The sequence below is a fragment of the Aquarana catesbeiana genome, linkage group LG11 (assembly GCF_042186555.1).
Source record: "Aquarana catesbeiana isolate 2022-GZ linkage group LG11, ASM4218655v1, whole genome shotgun sequence".
Classification (NCBI taxonomy): Eukaryota; Metazoa; Chordata; class Amphibia; order Anura; family Ranidae; genus Aquarana; species Aquarana catesbeiana.
This window is the reverse complement of record NC_133334.1, coordinates 223823969-223844771: the sequence shown is the minus strand read 5'-3', so window position 1 is coordinate 223844771 and position 20803 is coordinate 223823969. Positions and strand designations below refer to the sequence as shown.

At 40.6% G+C, this 20803-nt stretch overlaps 1 protein-coding gene across 3 annotated transcripts in view; it reads right to left on the bottom strand.

Annotated features, from left to right (window-relative positions):
* Positions 1-20803, bottom strand: part of RTN3 (reticulon 3) — a 62068-nt gene that overhangs the window by 23030 nt on the left and 18235 nt on the right. For all 3 annotated transcript variants that reach the window (XM_073605399.1, XM_073605398.1, XM_073605400.1), the window contains exon 3: positions 8144-9214. In XM_073605399.1, coding sequence (XP_073461500.1) covers positions 8144-9214 — 1071 coding nt within the window. The remainder of the gene's footprint in view (positions 1-8143; positions 9215-20803) is intronic.

The following is a 20803-nucleotide window of genomic DNA, read 5'->3' as shown; positions in this document are numbered from 1 at the left end:
GTGTCCGCCATAATGTCGCAGTCACCAAAAAAAAAAAATCGCGATCGCCGCTAAAAAAAATAAAAAAATTTTTTTTTTTAAAAAATGCCATAAATCTATCCTGTATTTTGTAGACGCTATAACTTTTGCGCAAACCAATCAATATACGGTTATTGCGATTTTTTTTACCAAAAATATGTAGAAGAATACATATCGGCCTAAACTGAGGAAAAAATGTGTTTTTAAAAAAAAAAATTGGGATATTTATTATAGCAAAAAGTAAAAAATATTGTGTTTTTTTCAAAATTGTCGCTCTTCTTTTGTTTATAGCGCAAAAAATAAAAACCGCAGAGGCGATCAAATACCACCAAAAAAAAGCTCTATTTGTGGTAAAAAAAAGGACGTCAATTTCTTTTGGGTACAACGTCGCACGACCGCGCAATTGACGTTTAAAGTGCGACAGCGCTGAAAACTAAAAATTGGCCTGGGAAGGAAGGGGGTGAAATTGCCCGGTATTGAACCGGTTAAAATCCATACCAGAATACCATACTGAAGAGCCGGGTATGCTCTTGGAGGGGGAACCATGCGTTTTTTTTTTTTAATTTGGAGTGGAGTTCCCCTTCAAGATCATCAGAGCACAAGTCGCATGCCAAAGTCGGATCAGTTAAGACGGCTCTCATAGGGAAACATTAATTTTCACGCGACATGAGCTCCCAATGTCTGAGCGTTTGTCGTACAAGTGTGAACCCGGCCTGATAGGGGATCAAATACTTATTTCACTCATTAAAATGCAAATCAATTTATAACTTTTTTGAAACATGTTTTTCTGGATATTTTTGTTGTTATTCTGTCTCTCACTGTCAGGCTGCATTCACACCTGAGCGTTTCAAAGTCGTGCATTTTTACCACGTTTTTTGCCGTGGTCACCAATGTAAAAAGCAGAAAAAAAAACTCCTGTAATCTGTTCCAAAAGAAGCTCATGTTCTTTTTTGAGCTTAAGGCGTTTTTTCAGGCGTTTTGCTTCAGGTGACAAAACGCTCAGATGTGAACAGGTGTCATTGAAATGAATGGGATTTTGCATGTTGGGCGTTTTACGAGCGTTTTAGGAGCTGAAAACACTCAGGTGTGAATGCAGCCTCAAAATAAACCTACCATTAAAATTATAGACTGATCGGTTCTTTGTCAGTGGGCAAACGTACAAAAATCAGCAGGGGATCAAAATACTTTTTTTCCTTCACTGTACTACCGAAGCTGAAAATACCATGGCTTTTAAAGAAAGGGGCTTTCCTTTAATTAAAGGGTATACTGTAAATTTTATATTTGCCTGTGTTTTCTAAATCTAGTTTAAGCATCCGGTCATCAGTCTTCTACTCTCAGCCTGCACTCTGCAGTTATGAAACTGCATAATTATATCTTTGTTACAAGTCACAATGAGAGATGGTGCAGGAGGGGGCTGATCTGTGCTGATGATCTTCGGAAATCGCAGTATTTAGCTAAATATGTTCAGTATCTGTTACGGCAGGGAAAATACTTGTCACAATCATTACATTTTTAATAAATGGAACTCTAGGTGTAATTTTAAATAGTACTTTAGACTGTAATAGCCTCTAGTTTCTTTGCAGCACTGTCAGCCAACTCTCTATGCAATGCAGTAAAGTAGAGCACAGGGTTGATCTTCTGCATTGCTGCTCCTTTACCAACCAATTCTAAGGCTGGGTCATTCCTTGACAAACTCTATTGTTCTAACTGCAGGAGAGCATAGAGGCAGAACATGTGATGTGTAAATATGTTCAGCTAATTTTGTTTTCCAGACATTTTCGTTTTTTTGGCAACTAGAACACTTCACATGTATGTATTTCAATTGTGACTTTTGCCATTTGCTTACAGTAATGTAAAATACCTTAAAATGTGTCTGACCAAAAAAAAAAAAAAAAAAAAAAAAAAAAAAAAAATGAAAAAAACAAAAATATGTAATATATGCACATTTTCCACTAAACCAACACTGCAGTACAGAAAAATATTCATCTACCAGAAATGCAGTGTGCTCCCAAACTCCAGTCTGACAACACATTGGGGTTTGATTAACTAAAACTGGAGAGTGCAAAATCTGGTGCAGCTGTGATGGTAGCCAATCATCTTCTGACTTTAACTTGTTCAATTAAGCTTTGACAAAAAAAAAAATAATATGGAAGCTGGTTGGTTACCATGCACATCTGCACCAGATTTTGCACTCTCCAGTTTTAGAAAATCAATCCCAGTGCCTCTGCTAAAGTAAACACATCAAAGCAGTGTCTGCCCTGCCTTCCCATGCTGCCCTACAGAACACCTCTTCCTGTCCTCATCTCTATAAGGCCTCTTGCACACTGGACGTCAAAATAACGCTACAAAAAGGCCAGTAGCTTTGCAGTGAGTTTTTCAACATTTTTTGCAATGGAGTTTTGACTTTTTTTTTTTTCAATGGATCAAAAACATCGAAAAACACTGGCGAGCCACGTTTTTGAGCGTTTGACATTAGAGCATTTTTACAGCTGAAAACAGCAAAAAAAAAAAAAAAAAAAAAAAAAAAAAAAAAAAAAAAACCTCCTCAGAACACATGCCCCAGCCAAAAACTGCTGATAACAGCCTAGGTGTGCATGGACACATAACAAGTTGGGAAGTTTATTGGCTGTAGAAAAAAAAAGTCTGAAGCCAAAAAAACAGCTGCTGTAAAAACGTCCAAAAATGTCCAGTGTACATGAGGCTTCACTTAGAGAGCAGTTCTGTAGCCCAGAAGGGGAGAATTCAGGCAGAGCTGCTAACACTGCTTAGTATTTCAGTGCAGTAAAGGCTTCAGGGTTTTCATCTTTATCGTATGCCCGGCACAAACGATCCGATTATCGGACAAATGATCGTCCGTTTTTTTTTTGCATACTAATCTCACGTCAAATCTGAAGAGTTTACTAAAGTCACGAAAATTCCCGTACGACAGCATAAAAATTCGGAAGTGATATCATGTGTTGTAATGCATTTTCGAACGATAAGTGTACTGGTTAAACGAAAATCGTACGATCTGGCATCGTACAAAATACATTTCCGTGCATGTCCGATAGAATAATATCGGATTAACTGTCCTGATCGGCTCTCGAAAGCTCTGCACTAACATTTCCGATTATTGTACGATCGATTTGAATGCGGCATTTTTCGTACGATTTTCGGATAGTGTGTACGGGGCTTAAATCTTGGTGGCCAGACTTAAAGTGGATGTAAACCCGAAAATTTTTTTTTGTCATAATGTAGAGTATAAGATTTCCTATAATTTGAGCCCAGTCTTGCCACAAAGAGTTAATCGAGCTCTAAGCAATCCTCTTTTATTGTTCAGTGAGATAAAACTTGACAAACAGAGAAAAACTTTGTCAAATCCTCCCCCTTGCTGTGAGTGACAGGTGATTTACATATCTCGTGCACTAGCCTAAGACATGCATTCTTTTTTAATTCCCACCCCCACTTATTTCTTCAGCAGCTCTGCAAGGACTGGCTGCTCCACACCTCAGCATGATTTGGCATGCTGAAGTCATGTGGTTACTTTCCTGTCTTTTCACTGGATGTTAGAGATCATAGCAGAAGTTCAGTGTAAGAAATACACAGGAGAAAATGCATATTGACAAGGGGAGTGTAGAGGTGGGCGGGGAGTTTACTGACATCACGACTCCACCCACCGAGCTCCAGACAACAGACCCACCCACAGAATATGCAGTTTTTCGGGTCTCATAACAGACAGAGGGGAGACATTTGACAGGTAAAGATACATGCAGGAGGCGTGTATATCCTTATAGATAACCCCTATGGCAGTAGTTTAGAAAGGATGACATTGGGTTTACATCCACTTTAAAGCCAGCAAGAACAATGTACTTCGCTTCACAAGTGAAACCTAAAAAGGGGCTAGACAAATGACAGAATTCTTGAGGCAGTAAATCAGAATCTAGTAGTCAGCAGTGACTTTGATTACTACAATGACAAAAATAGAAAAGGTTGGGAAAACAAGTTAGACATTATCATTTTCTGGGCATACTGACAACCAGATATTTAAAAAACTGCCACTTAACATATGAGTTCACCAACACTGAGATCCACCATCCCTCAACAGCGATGCTCCATCCTAGCTAAGGCTAGGTACAAAACGTAAAGTTTTTTTTTTTCTTTTTTTGTTTAACCACTTCAGCCCTGGAAGGATTTGCCCCCTTCCTGATCAGAGCACTTTTTGCGATTCGGCACTGCGTCGCTTTAACTGACAATTGCACGGTCGTGCGACGTTGTAACCAAACAAAATAGAGCTTTTTTTTGGTGGTATTTGATCGCCTCTGCGGTTTTTATTTTTTGCGCTGTAAACAAAAACAAAAAAAAAAAAAAAGCTATAACTATCCTCCAAAAATATGTAAAAAAATTTTTTTCTTCCTCAGTTTAGGCCGATACGTATTCTTCTACATATATTTGGTAAAAAAAAAAAAAATAATATATAATATATATATATATATATATATATATATATATATATATATATATATATATATATATATATATATATATATATATATATATATATAAAACTTATGGCATTTTTATTATTATTTTTTTTTTTTATTAGTAATGGCGGCAATCTGCGATTTTTATTGTTACTGCGACATTATGGCGGACACATCGGACACTATTTTGGGACCACTGTCATTTATACCGATCAGTGCTATAAAAATGCACTGATTACGGTGTAAATAACACTGGTCGTGAAGGGGTTAACCACTAGGGGGCGATGAAGGGGTTAAGTGTGTCCTAGGGAGTGATAGGCTTCAACACAGATGACAGGGATCAGTGATCTCTGTCATGACACTAGGCAGAACCGGGAAATGCCTTGTTTACAAAGGCATCTCCCCGTTCTACCTCTCTGTGACGCGATTGCGGACATTGAATGCCGCTTCTTAAAGGGGACACCGCTGTACGCTCTTTTGCACACCCGTGCCATTCTGCCAACTTACATCGTCGTGCAGTGGTTAATACAGCAGGCTGAACGAAAAATAAAAAAACTGACAGATTGCCATAATAACGTACACAATGTTAGTGCGGCGATCTCCCTACTGTGCCTTTGTGTTCTGACAGGGGGCTGCCCCCTGTCAGAACACAACGATCAGGGCTCGGATACTTATTTACTAGCATGTACCCAGTGAAGCGACTGGCCTCAAGTGATACAGAGATGAAACAAATCCCCCTACATAAGTTGTACATATTAAAGAGGAACTGCTTACATAATTTGTAATAAAAACATCTTTGCCATTCTGAAGCTTCCCTCCAACCACTTTGCATATTATTTTACATATACTGTGATTCTGTACTCGCCAAATATGCTGCAGAAATCTCCCTCCACTGAGTCTGGCTGCAATCATTTTAACTGTGGGCAGCTGAAGCTGCTGCCTGTTCACTTCCTGGATTTACACAGAGGCACACCTCCAGCTCTGCAGCGCTCATTATGACTTAAGACTCACCCCCCCTCCCTTCCTGGTAAACTCTCACAAGAGTGAGAGAGAGCTGTGCATATCATAAGCCTAGGCTTTTACCAGACAAGAAACAGGAAGTGGGCTGTAAAAGGTATTTAATGTCAGAAAAAAAAAAAAAAAAAAAAGAAGTTTTACTATCCAAAGTTAAAACAACAAAGGCAGAAGATTTAATAGATGGAAAGATGAAAAAAAATTACTGAATTTCTGCTTTAATCTGCAATCAAAGTCCAGAAACCTAAAGCTCCGCTGAGCTTTCAGAAAGCAGAAGTTGGGGAGCTGAAGTTACACTCCGCAGAGCTCAATGAAGAGAGGTCTGACAGCTGAGTGGAGGGAAGGGAAGGGACACACCTCCTTCTTCACACAGGAACAGAGCTGAGGTTATCAATCACAGGCTGTGTGCTGGAGCTCCCCTCCCTGTCACCCTTTTTGCTCTTGGTGTCAGGAAAATTTGTCAAAATAGCAGAGGAAGGAGGTAGCAGACAGAAATGATACTTAGTGCTCGGGATTGAGACAAGAACACGCTATAGGAGGGATATGCTTTGTTCATATTTCATGTTAGATTTATAGCATGCGCCCGAAAACCATTGTGCACAGTATGTACATACGTGTCACACATGGAGGAACATATAATGCTACACAGTTTTTTAGGACTATGAAATGTATAAGTCAACTTAGCTGCTGTGTCCATTAGTCTGTACTCTCATTTAATAATAACTTAAAAAAAAAAAAAAAAAAAAAAAAGAGAACACTACCAAATTATCAACCTGCATTACTTTCATGGTTCATCCATTTTCAACATTGTTCATTGACCCTTCATGACATCTGTTCTTGCAGGTACAGACACGTATTGGACCAACCCAAATACACGCTACTGGTGCCTGATCTAAAAGACAACAGACTGTACATTTCCACTTTTAGATCTAGCAAATCCAATTATGCAATTATAGTATAAAAAATTAAACACAACTCAGGCAGCCAATCTATAAACGACAGCCTAACAAAAAGTATAATTAAATCTGACAGGAGTTCCATGCCATGATCATGTAATAGACAAAGAAGAGACAATAACATCAGCTGTGTGGGAATATTATAATAGTACAGATATGACTAATATAACCACACCAACCATCTGATACCTAGGCAGATATCTATAAACCTAGAGTGTTAAGAACTGTATATTAACTGACAAAGGGAAAAAGATTTGATCGATGGATCACTGTATAAACACTGGTACAGTCTTGTGGGACAGATGAAATGCATTTTTAAAGTGTATGTAAAAGACCTATTTTATGTAGAGCTTGAAGCTGTTAACTGTGGCCCAGCTGGGGTTGTTCGCCCTCTCCACTGGTCCTGGCTACCACGGTCTCTGGTACAGAAAGGAATTGGAAAACCAAAATGTTTGAGTTGTTGGAGAGCAGACCTGGAGGGGAATCTTCAAAATCTGCTCTGGTGACAACTGGCTAGGAGTGGATATACAATTGCCTTGGAGACATCTACGCTTACTTCCTGTTGTGCCTCTGTGACAGGAAGTAAAAAGGCAAATCTCCCCGACAGAAAAAAAAAAAAAAAAAAAAAAAAAAAGGAAAACAAACACACCCTACAAATTAAATGTGTATGCAAACATATTTCTCTTAATACAAGTCAGATTTCTTTATGTGACCTAGTCGGTTCTATAATGAGGTCATAACTCCAATCTAGTCAAAGCCAACGCCACCAGCACACCATGGATCTCCAGAGTGGGTCCAAATCTTTATTAAGAGATCAACATTGTTATAGCAATGTTTCGGATCCTCACAGGACCCCATTATCAGGAATGTGACAGCCACATGTCTGATGAAGGGGTTCTGCGAGGCTCTGGAATATTTCTTTGGACCTACTTTGGAGATCTGCAGTGTCCTGGTGACATTTTCTCGCTCTGACTATATATACGGCTCCAGCCCGTGGTCGCTGCAGCACCCACTTATATACTCAGCCATTTCTACAGGAACATGTGTGTTAGGGAGTAGTGTGTTGATAGCTCCGATATGGACAAAACATTTAATATTTACACGCATGTTTGCCTTATAAACATTTTCATATATCAATGTTTTCTACCAGATGAGTTCCAACAACCCAATACACATTAGTGTAGAAACTACCTCAAGAAAGCTGACTACAATTTACCAAAAAAAAAAAAAAAAAAAAAAAAAAAGAAAAAGGGCAATAATGATTTCAATCAAACTTTGCGGGTAGAAATGAAAATGCAGTTACATAATATTCATATGTAAATACATAAACACGTACAGAAGGTCAGAAGGGAAGGTGCATGAAGGGAGGATGCACGCATGCTAATTAGAATTTTAATAAAAAGTACATATAGGCAGGAAAGCAGGTAAAGGTAATACTTGATAGCCGTGCATGGCAGCAATGTGTAAAGACAGGGCAGGTTGCTGTGCCAAGAGCAAGTTGAGCATGCTGGATAGGCATCAAAGATGTGCAACTGGGCATGTATGATGCATGCCTGCAATGGGCATCTACAGTGCATGCTACTGGTTCTTTGCCCATGCCAACAGTGCATGCCAACAGATGAATAGGCACGAGCGGTGTAAGTCAACAATGTGAGGGTCATGCCAACGGTGCACTGGATAAGAAGTCTTCTTTACCTTTGCAGGTCAGAATATCAACTGAGGAATCCTGGAACGAATCTGTGGAAACTTGAAACGCAGTTGTCTTTAACCCTTCAAAGCTGCCAAACTGAGGACACAAAAGCTCTGGAGAGGATTCCTGGCTTTCTGAATTCCAGTCTTGAGTCCCACATGCCAAAGCTCTTAGAGCTTCAATGGTTAAATTTTCCTCTACTTGGTCTTCCAAAGATTCAGACTCTGAATAGCAAATCACCCCAGTCTTAGGGTCTGTACCATAAGTTTCTGCTAAATCCACAAAGCCTTCACTATGAGGAGATTCTGGGGTCTTTGATGCAGGTTTGTTCAAATTATCTGTAGCATCTACTAAAAGTGTAGTTTGGGTTTCACTGTACTGTGATGACCACAGACGTTCTGAGTTATTGGCAAGTGCCTCATGTACCGTTACCGTATTTTCCTTCTTGGTTTCATTTTTCTGCTGTGCATTATGCAGCTCAACCCAACCATCCTCGCCGTGTTCCCTCTGCTCCAGTTCTGAACTTTTGACTCTCCAACCAGCATCTATTACTGTGTCATCTGACTCCCCTGAGCTGTCCATGTCATCGTCTGCATCTGGCCAACGAAGCTCTGACTTTAAATCATATGAATGTTCCTCCCTTTTTGCAGAGCTGTGGTCTTTTGCCTCACCACAGACATCTGGGGTTTCTAGACTTTGCCCTAAGTACCTTTCATCTACTGTGGATTTAGGAAGCACTTTTTCATACATGATTTCAGGACCAGCTTCTTTTGGATTTTCATTTGGTTCAACTACAGGAATCTCAGGTTCAAAATCATCAGATCTTATACCTGCTCTAAAGTGTGGCATAAATCCATACGATTCTTCCTCGTTGAAAGCCCAATCTGGGTGTGTATATCTGATTAGCGGTTCATTGGCTTTCTCCATTTGGTTAGAAGGTCTTTCGGTAGACATCTGTGAAAGTCCATAATGAATTGCTTTGTCTTCACTTTCCTTGAAATCAAAGCCTGTGCTGTTTGCAATCATTTCAAAAGGAGACCCAGGTGATTCTGGACTAGGATGTTTGGGATGGGATTCTGGAGAGAAGGTGTCAAAGAAAAGTCTGTAAAGCCTGTCCCACTAACAAATGACCTTCTATAACAGGGCAATGTTATATAGCTGACTTACTAATTTTGGTAGCTCATGTAAGACAAGGGCCTACCATAAAAAATAAAATTTTTTGTACCTGTAAATCTTTTTACTCAATGTTCATTGAGGGACACAGCACCATAGATTCACATACATGCACGATATGTTCCTACCTAAAGAATTAAACACCCAGTGAAAACAAAAAAGGGGCCAACTAGCTCTAATGATTACATACCTGTACCAGCAGTACAGTTCAGTTGTAGCTAGCAGTAATAAAACCGGAAAAGTAGCGAAGGATGAGAATGGTAACAAGTCACCCAAGGAAATAACGAAATAGATGGAAAGCTGTGCCCCTCAATGAACACTGGAGAAAAGGATTTTAAAGGAAGTTTTATAAAAAAAAAAAAAAAAAAAAAAATTTTTCTCCATCATTCATGGAGAGGCACAGCACCATGTGTATATATATATATAAAAAAAAAAAAAAAAAAAAGTGTGTATATTATATATATATATATATATATATATATATATATATATATATATATATATATATATATATATATATATATATATATATATATATATATATATATATATATATATATATACACATATATATATACACACACACACACATACATACATATACACACACACACATACACTTTTTTTTTTTCAATCACACAGCCACCTCAGCAGAACCTTATGGCCAAAGCTAGCATTCGCTGATGAAGCCATATCCACCTTAAAAGCACTATGGGAAGGAAAGTCCAGTTCACGTCCTTAGAAACCTGGAAGCCAAAGCCTGGTGGAGGCTAATAGCTGAGAGCGCTGATCGAATGCCGATTGGCAGACCTTTTTCTGTCATGATCCTTCGACAGAAGCCAGACAAGAGCATTTGAGAGTTTTTCTGCTCCATGACTGGACAATTCCTGCCCTTTAAGGGACAGATCTAAGTAGAAGCCCTTGAAATGTTCCTCAGCAGAAAGTGGAACAATTACCTCCTGTGATACCAAGCCTTCTATGACCCAAGCTAGGAATCTTTTGTAAGGTGTGAACTGGAGATCTATAGATGGGAATAGACCTTCATGCCAAGGGAGACTTGCCTGCAAGCTTTGAAGGTTATAAAGTTAAATTTATAATTCTTAAAATAAACATCTTATACTTATCTGCTCTAGGCATTGGTTTTGCATCGGGCAGCCACGAACCTCCTCTTCTGGAGTTCCCCACCCATTCATATAGTATAACTAAAAAAATTTAAAATTGCAGCTTACCTTTGTAGGTGCTCTATTCTAGACCCTCCAGCAAGAAAAACAAATCTACGTAGTTCTCTTTGATTATGTAGAGGATGGGATGCTGTGTGCCATAATCAACCCTGTCTATACTTTGCAGATAGATCTGCATTAGCAATTGTAACTAGATTTGAACACTATCTGTCCTAGCAAAAGGTTAAAGGTTTACAGGCTGGGCTGCTTGTATTGCATGTTAATGAGAACAGACCCAGGACAGGCTCACTCTAACCATGTTGAAAATAATCTTGCAGTCAGCTGTGACACCTCCTTCTGAGAAACATGAAAGGTAAGAACATTAAAAGAAAATGCTAGGCATGATGTGTAAATGGGAACACACACACAAACATAGTAGGGTTTCCTAAAATTTGACTGCAAAAGTTGAAATTCGCTTCAAATAAGATCCTGACTCCAAAGCCTGGACCAGTCAAACACTGTTTGCCACTCCAGGGTCCAAGCCAAAACAGGATGCATGAAGGAACCAACAACCGAATACATGGATCTGGAAAGTGACTCCAAATTCTTGTCCAACTTGAAAGAGGGAGCATTTTTGACAGGAATGAGAATCTTTTTGTTCAGGAATCGATAAAGGGGCAGGGAAAAAAAAAAAAAAACTTCTAAGAAGAAAAAAAAAAAAAAAAGAAAAAAAAAAAAAGGAAGGAGACCAGACGATCCAAGTCAGATAAGGACATGGGAGATGGAGGCAGGTACTTCCTGCGACCCTGCTGTTCAGACTGGAGTAAAGACTAAGTTGAAACAACAAGTCCTCCATTAGAAGAGAAAATCTCATCCTCTCAGTAAGGTAAGCTAGCTGTGAATGCAAATAACAGTTTCAAGAAGGGTCAAGATGTTGTTACAGAAGAGGGTAGCTTGGAAGGGGCTCTGCAGGTGTCATGCTGCACACAATACCCACAAACCGCACAACTAGAAACAATGGTCTGCTTAAGGGAGTTCCTGGCAATAGCATAGTGACTGATCCACATTTTTTGTCAGACACATTGCCAGTATTAGTAAAATCTGTACATGTGTGCCATGCAATTAAGGAGTTATGTGGCAGCATGAGGGGTTCAAGATGCAGTCTGAACTCATTAAAGCAGAATTAATGCAGCAAAGAACAACAGGAAAGTATAAAATTGGTGGCCCATGCACATGTAAAGCCCTGACTACTTTCAGAAGCAGCCCAAAGATCCAGGAGTGTGCCATTAAAAATGATCTTGTAGTAATTGAAAGTGCTCTGAAGCAAAATGGTGGTGAAAGGTGTGGGAACATGCTGTAAAGCACAGGGCTTTATATGCAAGAAAAACGGAAGCTGCTTCAAGCCTAAAAGCATACCCAGAGACAGTAAAAGCCAGTCACCTACCGCACTGGCAGGTCTTCAGAGCCAGCCTGGAAATCAGGTCTGCTGGCTCTGGAACCTGAAGAGGTTTTTGCAGTAAATTCACAAAAACACGGAAATGACACAGGGTACAACAGTCAGCAACGCAAACACCGTCTATTTAAGCTCATGAAAGACAGCCTAATTTAGCAGGCCATCACAGTGAAATGCCTGATTTTCAGTCGTTTGTCGACTGGAAAGAGACATACATTCCAAAATATCAAGATCTGTAATGACACTACCAACCGCTGCCTGATTGCAGATATCCACACACAAAATCAATCCAGCAGAGCTGAATGAAGAGAGGTGTCCTACCATCACAGAGCACAAAGCTTAACTCAGCTATACAGCAGGTACAGGGCTAAAGCCACTATAGGAAGATGTCCCTTATTCGTGATGTACAGTATTGTATGGTGCTGTGTCCCTCAATAAAAAAATTGAGAAATCATTATTAAAGCTCTGGCACACACGTCGATGGCTTCAATACAAAATTTTTACCTGAGCATGAGTGGGTCATGCAGAACTTACACAACTGGCAGTCAACTATTCAAATAGTTGTCATTACTACCCAAATAATTTACATGTAAAGCTTAGATAAGCAGAGGTTTGTCAAGTAAAAAATGGCAAGTGAGTGATGTCATCCAGTGCAGTATATAAAAAGCATCTAAGTTTTGGTTCACAATGACCCTCTCAAATTCAGGTAATTAAAAACTATACTTTATCCACTTCTTCAAAAAGATGCAGATGGTGATATGGGGGAACCACCGTTTCCATCATTTTATAAATTTATTGTCAGCAAATTCGTAATTTAAACATTCACTTAAATCTACATTGTAAAATGCAACTCAAAATTATTATTTTAGTTACATGTGTAAGGCTGCATTCACACCTGAGCGTTTCAAATTTGCGCATTTTTACAGCGTTTTTGTACAGGTCACCAATGTAAAAAGCTGAAAACACCTTGTAATCTGACCCAAAGAAGCTCATGTTCTTTTTTGAGCTTGTGCGTTTTTCAGGGGCTTTGCTTCAGGTGACAAAATGCTCAGATGTGAACAGGTGCCATTGAAATGAATGGGATTTTGCTTGTTGGGCATTTTTCAGGCTTTTTTTGGGGTGTTTTAGGAGCTCAGGTGTGAAAACGCTCAGGTGTGAATGCAGCCTAAAGTGATAACGGAACCTGGTGGTTGATGTTATGCTTGCCAAAGTACCAACATGAACTTTCTACATTAGAGGTCTTCCTTCGATAGTCATGCTGTCTTTGGCAGTCAGCTGCCTCAACACCTGCTTAAGAATCCTCTCACACAGACATGCACTACAGAAGAAATACCAAGCGAGGAGAATGATGGGGAAAATTCAATTTCCCTTATAGCTCTGGTATGTAGGTTACCTTCTATAGCACTGTATAATAAAATTAGGTATATGGTGGTTAAAAAAAAAAAAAAAAAAAAAAAAAAGGAATCAGATGATATAACCATACTCTGTTTATTAACCACTTCCAGCAAAATCACTTACCTGTACATCATTTTGCTGAAGTGGTTGTACCTGGGTGATGCCTACAGCTGCAGGCATCACCCCGGTACCGTTTTTTAGAGCCACTCAGATGTTACTACAAGCAGGGGGAGGGGATCCCCCATCCACCCGGATATCCTGTCCCGAGACCCGAGCCACCAGCCGGCACATCTGCCAGCTGGCCGGAGTCCCAAACAAAGGCGGATTCAGCTTTGATCCAATCTCAGATGTAGGAACCTGGAAGTGATGTCACTTCCAGTTTACTCGGCAGCTAATGGCGCCACTTCAGCCCCGGAAGGATTTACCCCCTTAATGACCAGGCCATTTTTTTGCAATACGGCACTGCGTCGCTTTAACTGACAATTGTGCGGGCATGTGACGTTGCACCCAAACAAAATTGTTATCCTTTTTTCCCCACAAATAGAGCTTTCTTTTGGTGGCATTTGATAGCCTCTGCTGTTTTTATTTTTTGTGCTATAAACAAAAAAATTAGACAAATTTTGAAAAAAAAAAAAAAATTAATAATTTTTTACTTTCTGCTAGAATACACATAAAAAAAAAAAAAAAAATAGAAATTTCTTCATCAGTTTAGGCCAATATGTATTCTGGTACATATTTTTGGTAAAAAAAAATACCAATAAAGCGTATAATGATTGCTTTGCGCAAAAGTTAAAGCATCTACAAAATAGGGGATAGATTTAGGGACGTTTTTTTATTTTTTATTATGGTTTTTACTGGTAATGGCGGCGATCTGCGATTTTTGCGGCAGACAAAATCTGACCCCAAGTGACACATTTTAGGGACCAGTGACACCAATACATTGATCAGTGCTAAAAAAGGCAAAAATTACAATGGCAGGGAATGGGTTAACACTAGGGATGCGATCAAGGGGTTAACTGTGTTCCCTGGGTGTGTTCTAACTGTGTGGGGGATGGGCTCACTGGGACAACACAGATCTGCTGTTCCTAGTGATCAGGAACAGCGATCTCCATGTTGTCCCCTGTCAGAACGGGAATCCGCCTTGTTTACAAATCCCCGCTCTGCCTCCCGCTCACCCAGCGCGTGCGACCACACATCTAATGCACGGACCGATGGCTTGCGCAGCCGAGCCGCCTTGCCGCTGTACATCTGCGGAAGGCAGTTGGCAAGTGGTGCTTTTTTTGGCGGTGGGCAAAAAATGTCAGTATTAAAAAAAACACACTGATCTTGACGTTTTGAATACTTTCAAGTGCAGAGGAGAGGTTTGGGGTCTTTTAGACCCCAGATCCCTCCATAAAAGCCCTTGCACACTGGGGCGGGGGGCGGCGTCGGCGGTAAAACGCCGCTATTATTAGCGGCCTTTTACCGTCGGTACGCGGCCGCTAGCGGGGCGGTTTTACCCCCCGCTAGCTGCCGAGAAAGGGTTAAATACCACAGCAAAGCGCCTCTGCAGAGGCGCTTTGCCGGCGGTATAGCCGCGCTGTCCCATTGATTTCAATGGGCAGGAGCGGTAAAGAAGCGGTGTACACACCGCTCCTTCACCGCTCCGAAGATGCTGCTAGCAGGACTTTTTTTACCGTCCTGCCAGCGCATCGCTCCAGTGTGCAAGCCCTCGGGGCTTGCACACTGGAATGAAAGTAGCGGCACTTTCGGGGCGGTTTGCAGGCGCTATTAGTGCAATAGCGCCTGCAAACCGCCCCAGTGTGCAAGGGCTCTAAAGAGTACCTGTCACTGCCTATTACTGTCACAAGGGATGTTTATAACCCTTGTGACAGCAATAAAAGTCAGAATTTTTTTTTTGTAAAAGGGACTGTGTAAAAAAAAAAAAAAAAAAAAAAAAAAAAAAAAACATTTAATGCACCCCATCCCATGCTCGTGCGCTAAAGAAAACACATTCACAAGTCACGCCCGCAGATGTAAACAGTATTTAAAATCACACATGTGAGGTAACGCCGTCATGGTTAGAGCGAGAGCAACAATTCTAGTGTAACTGTAACGCTAAACAGGTAACTTAATTTTGAAATTGCCACCTATGGAGATTTTTAAGTACCGTAGTTTGTCAGCATTCTACGAGTGTGCGCAATTTTAAAAACATGACATGCTAGGTATTCATTTACTCGGTGTAACATCTTTCACATTAAGGGCCAACTTTACTATTTAGTTTTTTTACATTCATTGAAGTGTATTTTTCCCCAAAAATCGCGTTTGACAGACCGCTGCGCAAATACATTGTGACATAACATACTGCAACGCAATATGCAGAAATAGGCCTGGTCTTGAAGAGGTTAAAGGACCTGTACCAACCAAGTAGCCTCTAACACAGGGCACTTTGAATCCTATATTTAGAGCACAAAAAAAAAAAAAAAACAAACAAAAAAAAACACACATTATATAGAGACTTAACCATGGGTTTTCTGCTTCGAGCTTAATGTTAAAAAGCCCTTACCAACCTCATGTGGGTGGCATCAAAAGTTAGCCATGGCAACTGAACATCATAACAATCCCTGAAATCTTTAAAAAGGGAGAAAAGACCTTCTTTCGGTATAAAGTAACAAGGAGTTGAAAAGAAAAACGAGATTCTTTTTGTACCTTGTGAGGTCACTCTCGTGATTTAGACCAAGCAACTAGGAAGCTGGCACTAAAACAGAAATATAAATAAAATACAGAATTCTTGGCACTAGAAAAGTCCCGTTCCGGTTTGTCACTATTGTATCTGAATATCTTATTCAAAAAGAACAGCACAACCTTATTTTAAAAGGGTCCATTTGACCTTATTTTGTTACACTAATATCTTTACCCCATAAAATTACTAGCGATAGAAGATTGAAGGCAAGATTATTTCTCCAGCAACCATGCTTATGACACTCGCATTCTTGCAATCTCCTCTCTACAAAAAACAGAACAATAGAGGCTCATCCGGTCAGTACAAGCACAACAAAAATTGCCTGATTGTTGCTGTGACCTCCTTAATTTAGTTGTCAGACCAGCATGTAACATTGTTGGCCATCATTAAAAACTGTGTAGCATTATGTTAGAAACTATACATGCACAAGAAAAGACAATGTTAAAGTAAGATGGTTGGCACGGTCAGGGTTAAGTCATACGCAGGGGAAAGGAAAGCAGCAACAAGCAGTTAAGAGGAAAATGAAGTCTTTATAAGATTAATTGCACATGATCAAAACATGATCACAAGTACGCCTATTACACAGAGAATGAATTGTTGTCTGAAACATAAGACTGGATTTACACACACATTTCCTGTTTTAATAATTAATGTTTTAGTGTACAACCAAAAGAAATAATTATTCAATCCAACCCAGCAGACAACTTTATTTTCCCATAGCTGTGTACACACTGTGCAGTCTGTACAACTCTGAAGCAGGAATGATGCTGGCCCAGGAACCAACTTTTACCAATTCGTAGAGATGGGGAGGCTGCATTTGTTTTTGTTTTAATACGATTTCTCTTTAATTTTAGCCCCCGTTCACACCGGGAAGGAATTTGACAATCGCATGACAAGTCGCACTCTATTTGTGCCTATGGAACCGTTCAAAAAAGGTGCGACTCAGACTTACACCGATATAAAAAAGGTTCCTGTGCTATTTTTGGCGATTTCATGTGTGAGTTGCATAAACATCTGATGTGCATGAAGTCGCAGATGTCAGCAAGCCGCACATGAACATTTCACTGACTGGCGGTTTTAAAATCCTGTTGAGTAGTGAGAAAACTTGACAAAGAGAAAAACTTTGTCAAATCCTCCCCCTTGCTGTGAGTGACAGGTGATTTACATATCTCGTGCACTAGCCTAAGACATGCATTATTTTTTAAATTCCCACCCCCACTCCTTTCTTCAGCAGCTCTGCAAGGATTGGCTGTTCCACACCTCAGCATGATTTGACATGCTGAAGTCATGTGGTTACTTTCCTGTCTTTTCACTGGATGTTAGAGATCATAGCAGAAGTTCAGTGTAAGAAATACACAGGAGGAAATGCATATTGACAAGGGGAGTGTAGAGGTGGGCGGGGAGTCTACTGACATCACGACTCCACCCACCGAGCTCCAGACAACAGACCCACCCACAGAATCTGCAGTTTTTCGGGTCTAATAACAGACAGAGGGGAGACATTTGACAGGTAAAGATACATGCAGGGGGCATGTATATCCTTATAGATAACCCCTATGGCAGTAGTTTAGAAAGGATGACATTGGGTTTACATCCACTTTAAAGAAAACAAACACATGCACCACATTTGAAGATTGCTAGGTTGCATTATAATAAATGTTGTTTTGAGGTTTAATAACTCTTTAAAAGTATTTCCATGTTTGCAGCCAAATTGGGATAACACCTATTTTATATTCCTTACAGGTTCTCATTAACATGTCACAACTTCAAGTATATTTAAAATTGCAGCTTACATTATTACTTTTAATTAAAATATCAAAATTTCTCCTCTGCTATAGAATGTTAAAGGGGTTGTAAAGGTTTGTTAAAAAAAAAAAAAAAAAAAAAAAAAAACAAACACAAACATGTCCTATGTATCTCCTCTGTGCAACGGTTTTGCAGAGTGGCCCCAATCCTCCTCCTCTTCTCGAGTGCCTCCACAGAGAAGCGCTTTCCATGGGGCACTCGTGCGGGCGCGCTCCCAAGTCCTGCTGCTGTGTCTATTGACACAGGCAGCAGGACTCAGCACCACCCCCGGAGTCATTGGATTTGATTGACAGCAGCAGGAGCCAATGGTTTTAATATATCAAATGAGGACCTGAGACAGTGGCTGGAGCTGCTGGGCTCGTTCCAGTCGCTGGAAAGACCGGGTTCAGGTAAGTAAAAGGGGGCTCTGGGGGCTGCAGCACTACAGAAGGTTCACAACCCTTTAAAGGAGGGGTCATGAATAACCATGTCCGATATGAACCCTCTATCCTTACTAAAGGTTAAAGAGCTCAGGACTAAGATTTTGCAAAGTATGTTAACGAGAAGAAACTCAGCCCCCTCCGCCCGCCCCCCCCCCCCCCCCACCGTGACTCCTTTTTTACACTGTTAAGTGCAGCTTGTAGTCCCCCCAAAGGCCTGCTCCATGGAGAGAACTAGAACAGATAAATATTGTTTAAAATACATTTTAGGTATGCTATGTGAACAGGGACAAACATGTTTTCCTCAAGTTTTGTTTCTTCTCAAATTTAACTGCAGAAGTGGAATGAAGGTCTTAAAAATGAAAAATGTCATCTGCTGGAGAGATTCAAACTGGCTGTCAATCTCCACAAGCTTATAACGAAACTCAAGGTGGTATTAAACCCACTAACAAAAATGTAATATATTGCAGCTTACTAATCATTAGATGTGGTGGCTGCATCCGTTTTTTTTCTTGGATTTATTCCCCTCCATTTTCACCTGGTGATCTGGCCAGTAACACACCTTCTGTATTAGTGAGACAACTCTGGATGAAGGATCACAGGGACACCTTTGGAAAGCAGCACTGCCTATCTGAGGGGAGGGAAGTGTAGATGTACTAGCACATTTAAATACACTAATAAATTGAAGCCGAACTGCAGCGGATACTTTATAAGCAGTTACAGCAGTTTTTTGCCCCCTTTGAAATAAAGGTTTTACATAAATAAAAAAACTGATCATTGCAAGCACCCTGCTAGTGTTAAATGGTTTGTCTCAGCGATACATCTGGCAGGACAGCTTGTTCTTTTGAAGAAGAAGAAAAAAAAAAAAAAAAAAGACTTTCTGGCCGGATCACCAGATGAAAATAGAAGAAAGAAAGCTAAAAGGATAGGTTCACCTTTTAAAACATGTTACACCAGTATATAGAGTGTAACAAGTTACTGTGCTCCAGCCTCAGCAGCCCTGATCCCCAATTGAGACAGCGGGCGGGGGGGGGGGGATCCTCTCCCAGCACCCGCTGTCACAATTGGAAAACAGCGTGGCCATGCGGGGCTCCGCCCACATGGCCTCATCATTTATTCAGTTTCCTGTGAATGAACAGACTACAAGTACTGCCATCCTTTGCGGCTGGTGGCTTATAGTTCTCAATGAGTTGGTGAGCATCCTCGTAGTTCATTGATCTTCCTGTTCTCAGGTAACTGGAGGTATGGGCAGACAGCTAACCTGAGAGTCTGCAGGAGCCGGACACTGCACCTGAGATCTGCTGATTATTATATACAGAATTTATATAGCGCCAACAGTTTGTGCAGTGCTTTACAACATGGGGGCAGACAGTACAGTTACAAAACAGGAGGAATCAGAGGGCCCTGCTCGTTAAAGCTTACAATCTAAAAGGGAGGGTCAAATGATACAAAAGGTAATAACTGTGGGGGATGATCTGATGGAGAGAATAAAAGCACAGTTTTTAGGTTGAGGCAGGATAGGCTTCTCTGAAGTGAAAGATTTTCGGGGATCACCTAAAAGTGGACAGAGTAGGAGATAGTTGGACAGATTGGGGTAGGAAATTCCATAGGATGGGAGAAGCTCGGTAGAAGTCCTGGAGGTGAGCATGGGAGGACATGACAAGGGAGCTAGAGAGCAGGAGGTCTTGGGAGAAACGAAGAGAATGGTTTGGTTGGTATGTTGAGACCAGGTTAGTGATGTAGCTGGGGGCCAAGTTGTGGATCGCTTTTCTAAGTTATTGTTTGAATTAAATTCAAAATACTATCGCAGGTACAATGCTCTGCAGGCTGCTTAGAAAAAAATAAAATAAGTGCACTTTTTTTACCTGCAAGATGATCATTTAACAAATCACTTAGACCCCTTTCACACTGGGGCGGTTTGCAGGCGGTATTGCGCTAAAAATACCGCCTGCAAACCGCCCCTAAACAGCCTTCGCTGTTTGTTCAGTGTGAAAGCCCGAGGCCTTTCACACTGAAGCGGTGCGCAGGCAGGGCGGTGAAAAAAGTCCTGCAAACCGCTTTTTTGGAGCGGTGTATTCACCGCTCCTTCCCATTGAAATCAATGGGACAGCGCGGCTATACCGCGGCAATAGCCGCGCTGTACGAGGGATTTTAACCCTTTTTTGGCCACCAGCGGGGGTTAAAACCGCACCGCTAGCGGCCGAATACCGCTGCAAGAACGACGGTACAGCAGTGCTAAAAATAGCGCTGTTGTACCGCCGACGCCCCCACCGCCCCAGTGTGAAAGGGGCCTAACTGAAAAAAGATTGTTCCATTTCAGAAATAAGATCTGTTCTATTGATCAGCTCAGTGCACAGGAAGTTAGAAGGAAATTGGAATTTTGGCAAAATAAACTTATTTTCCCATGCCTGCAGAAAATGTGCTTAGCCCGAAAAAAGAGAAAATGAATGCTGCCACTACATATAAATCTGGCCATACATGGCTCAGCCGACTGAATGAAAAAGCTGAATTGAATTGAAATCCTTCCCTGTGACATT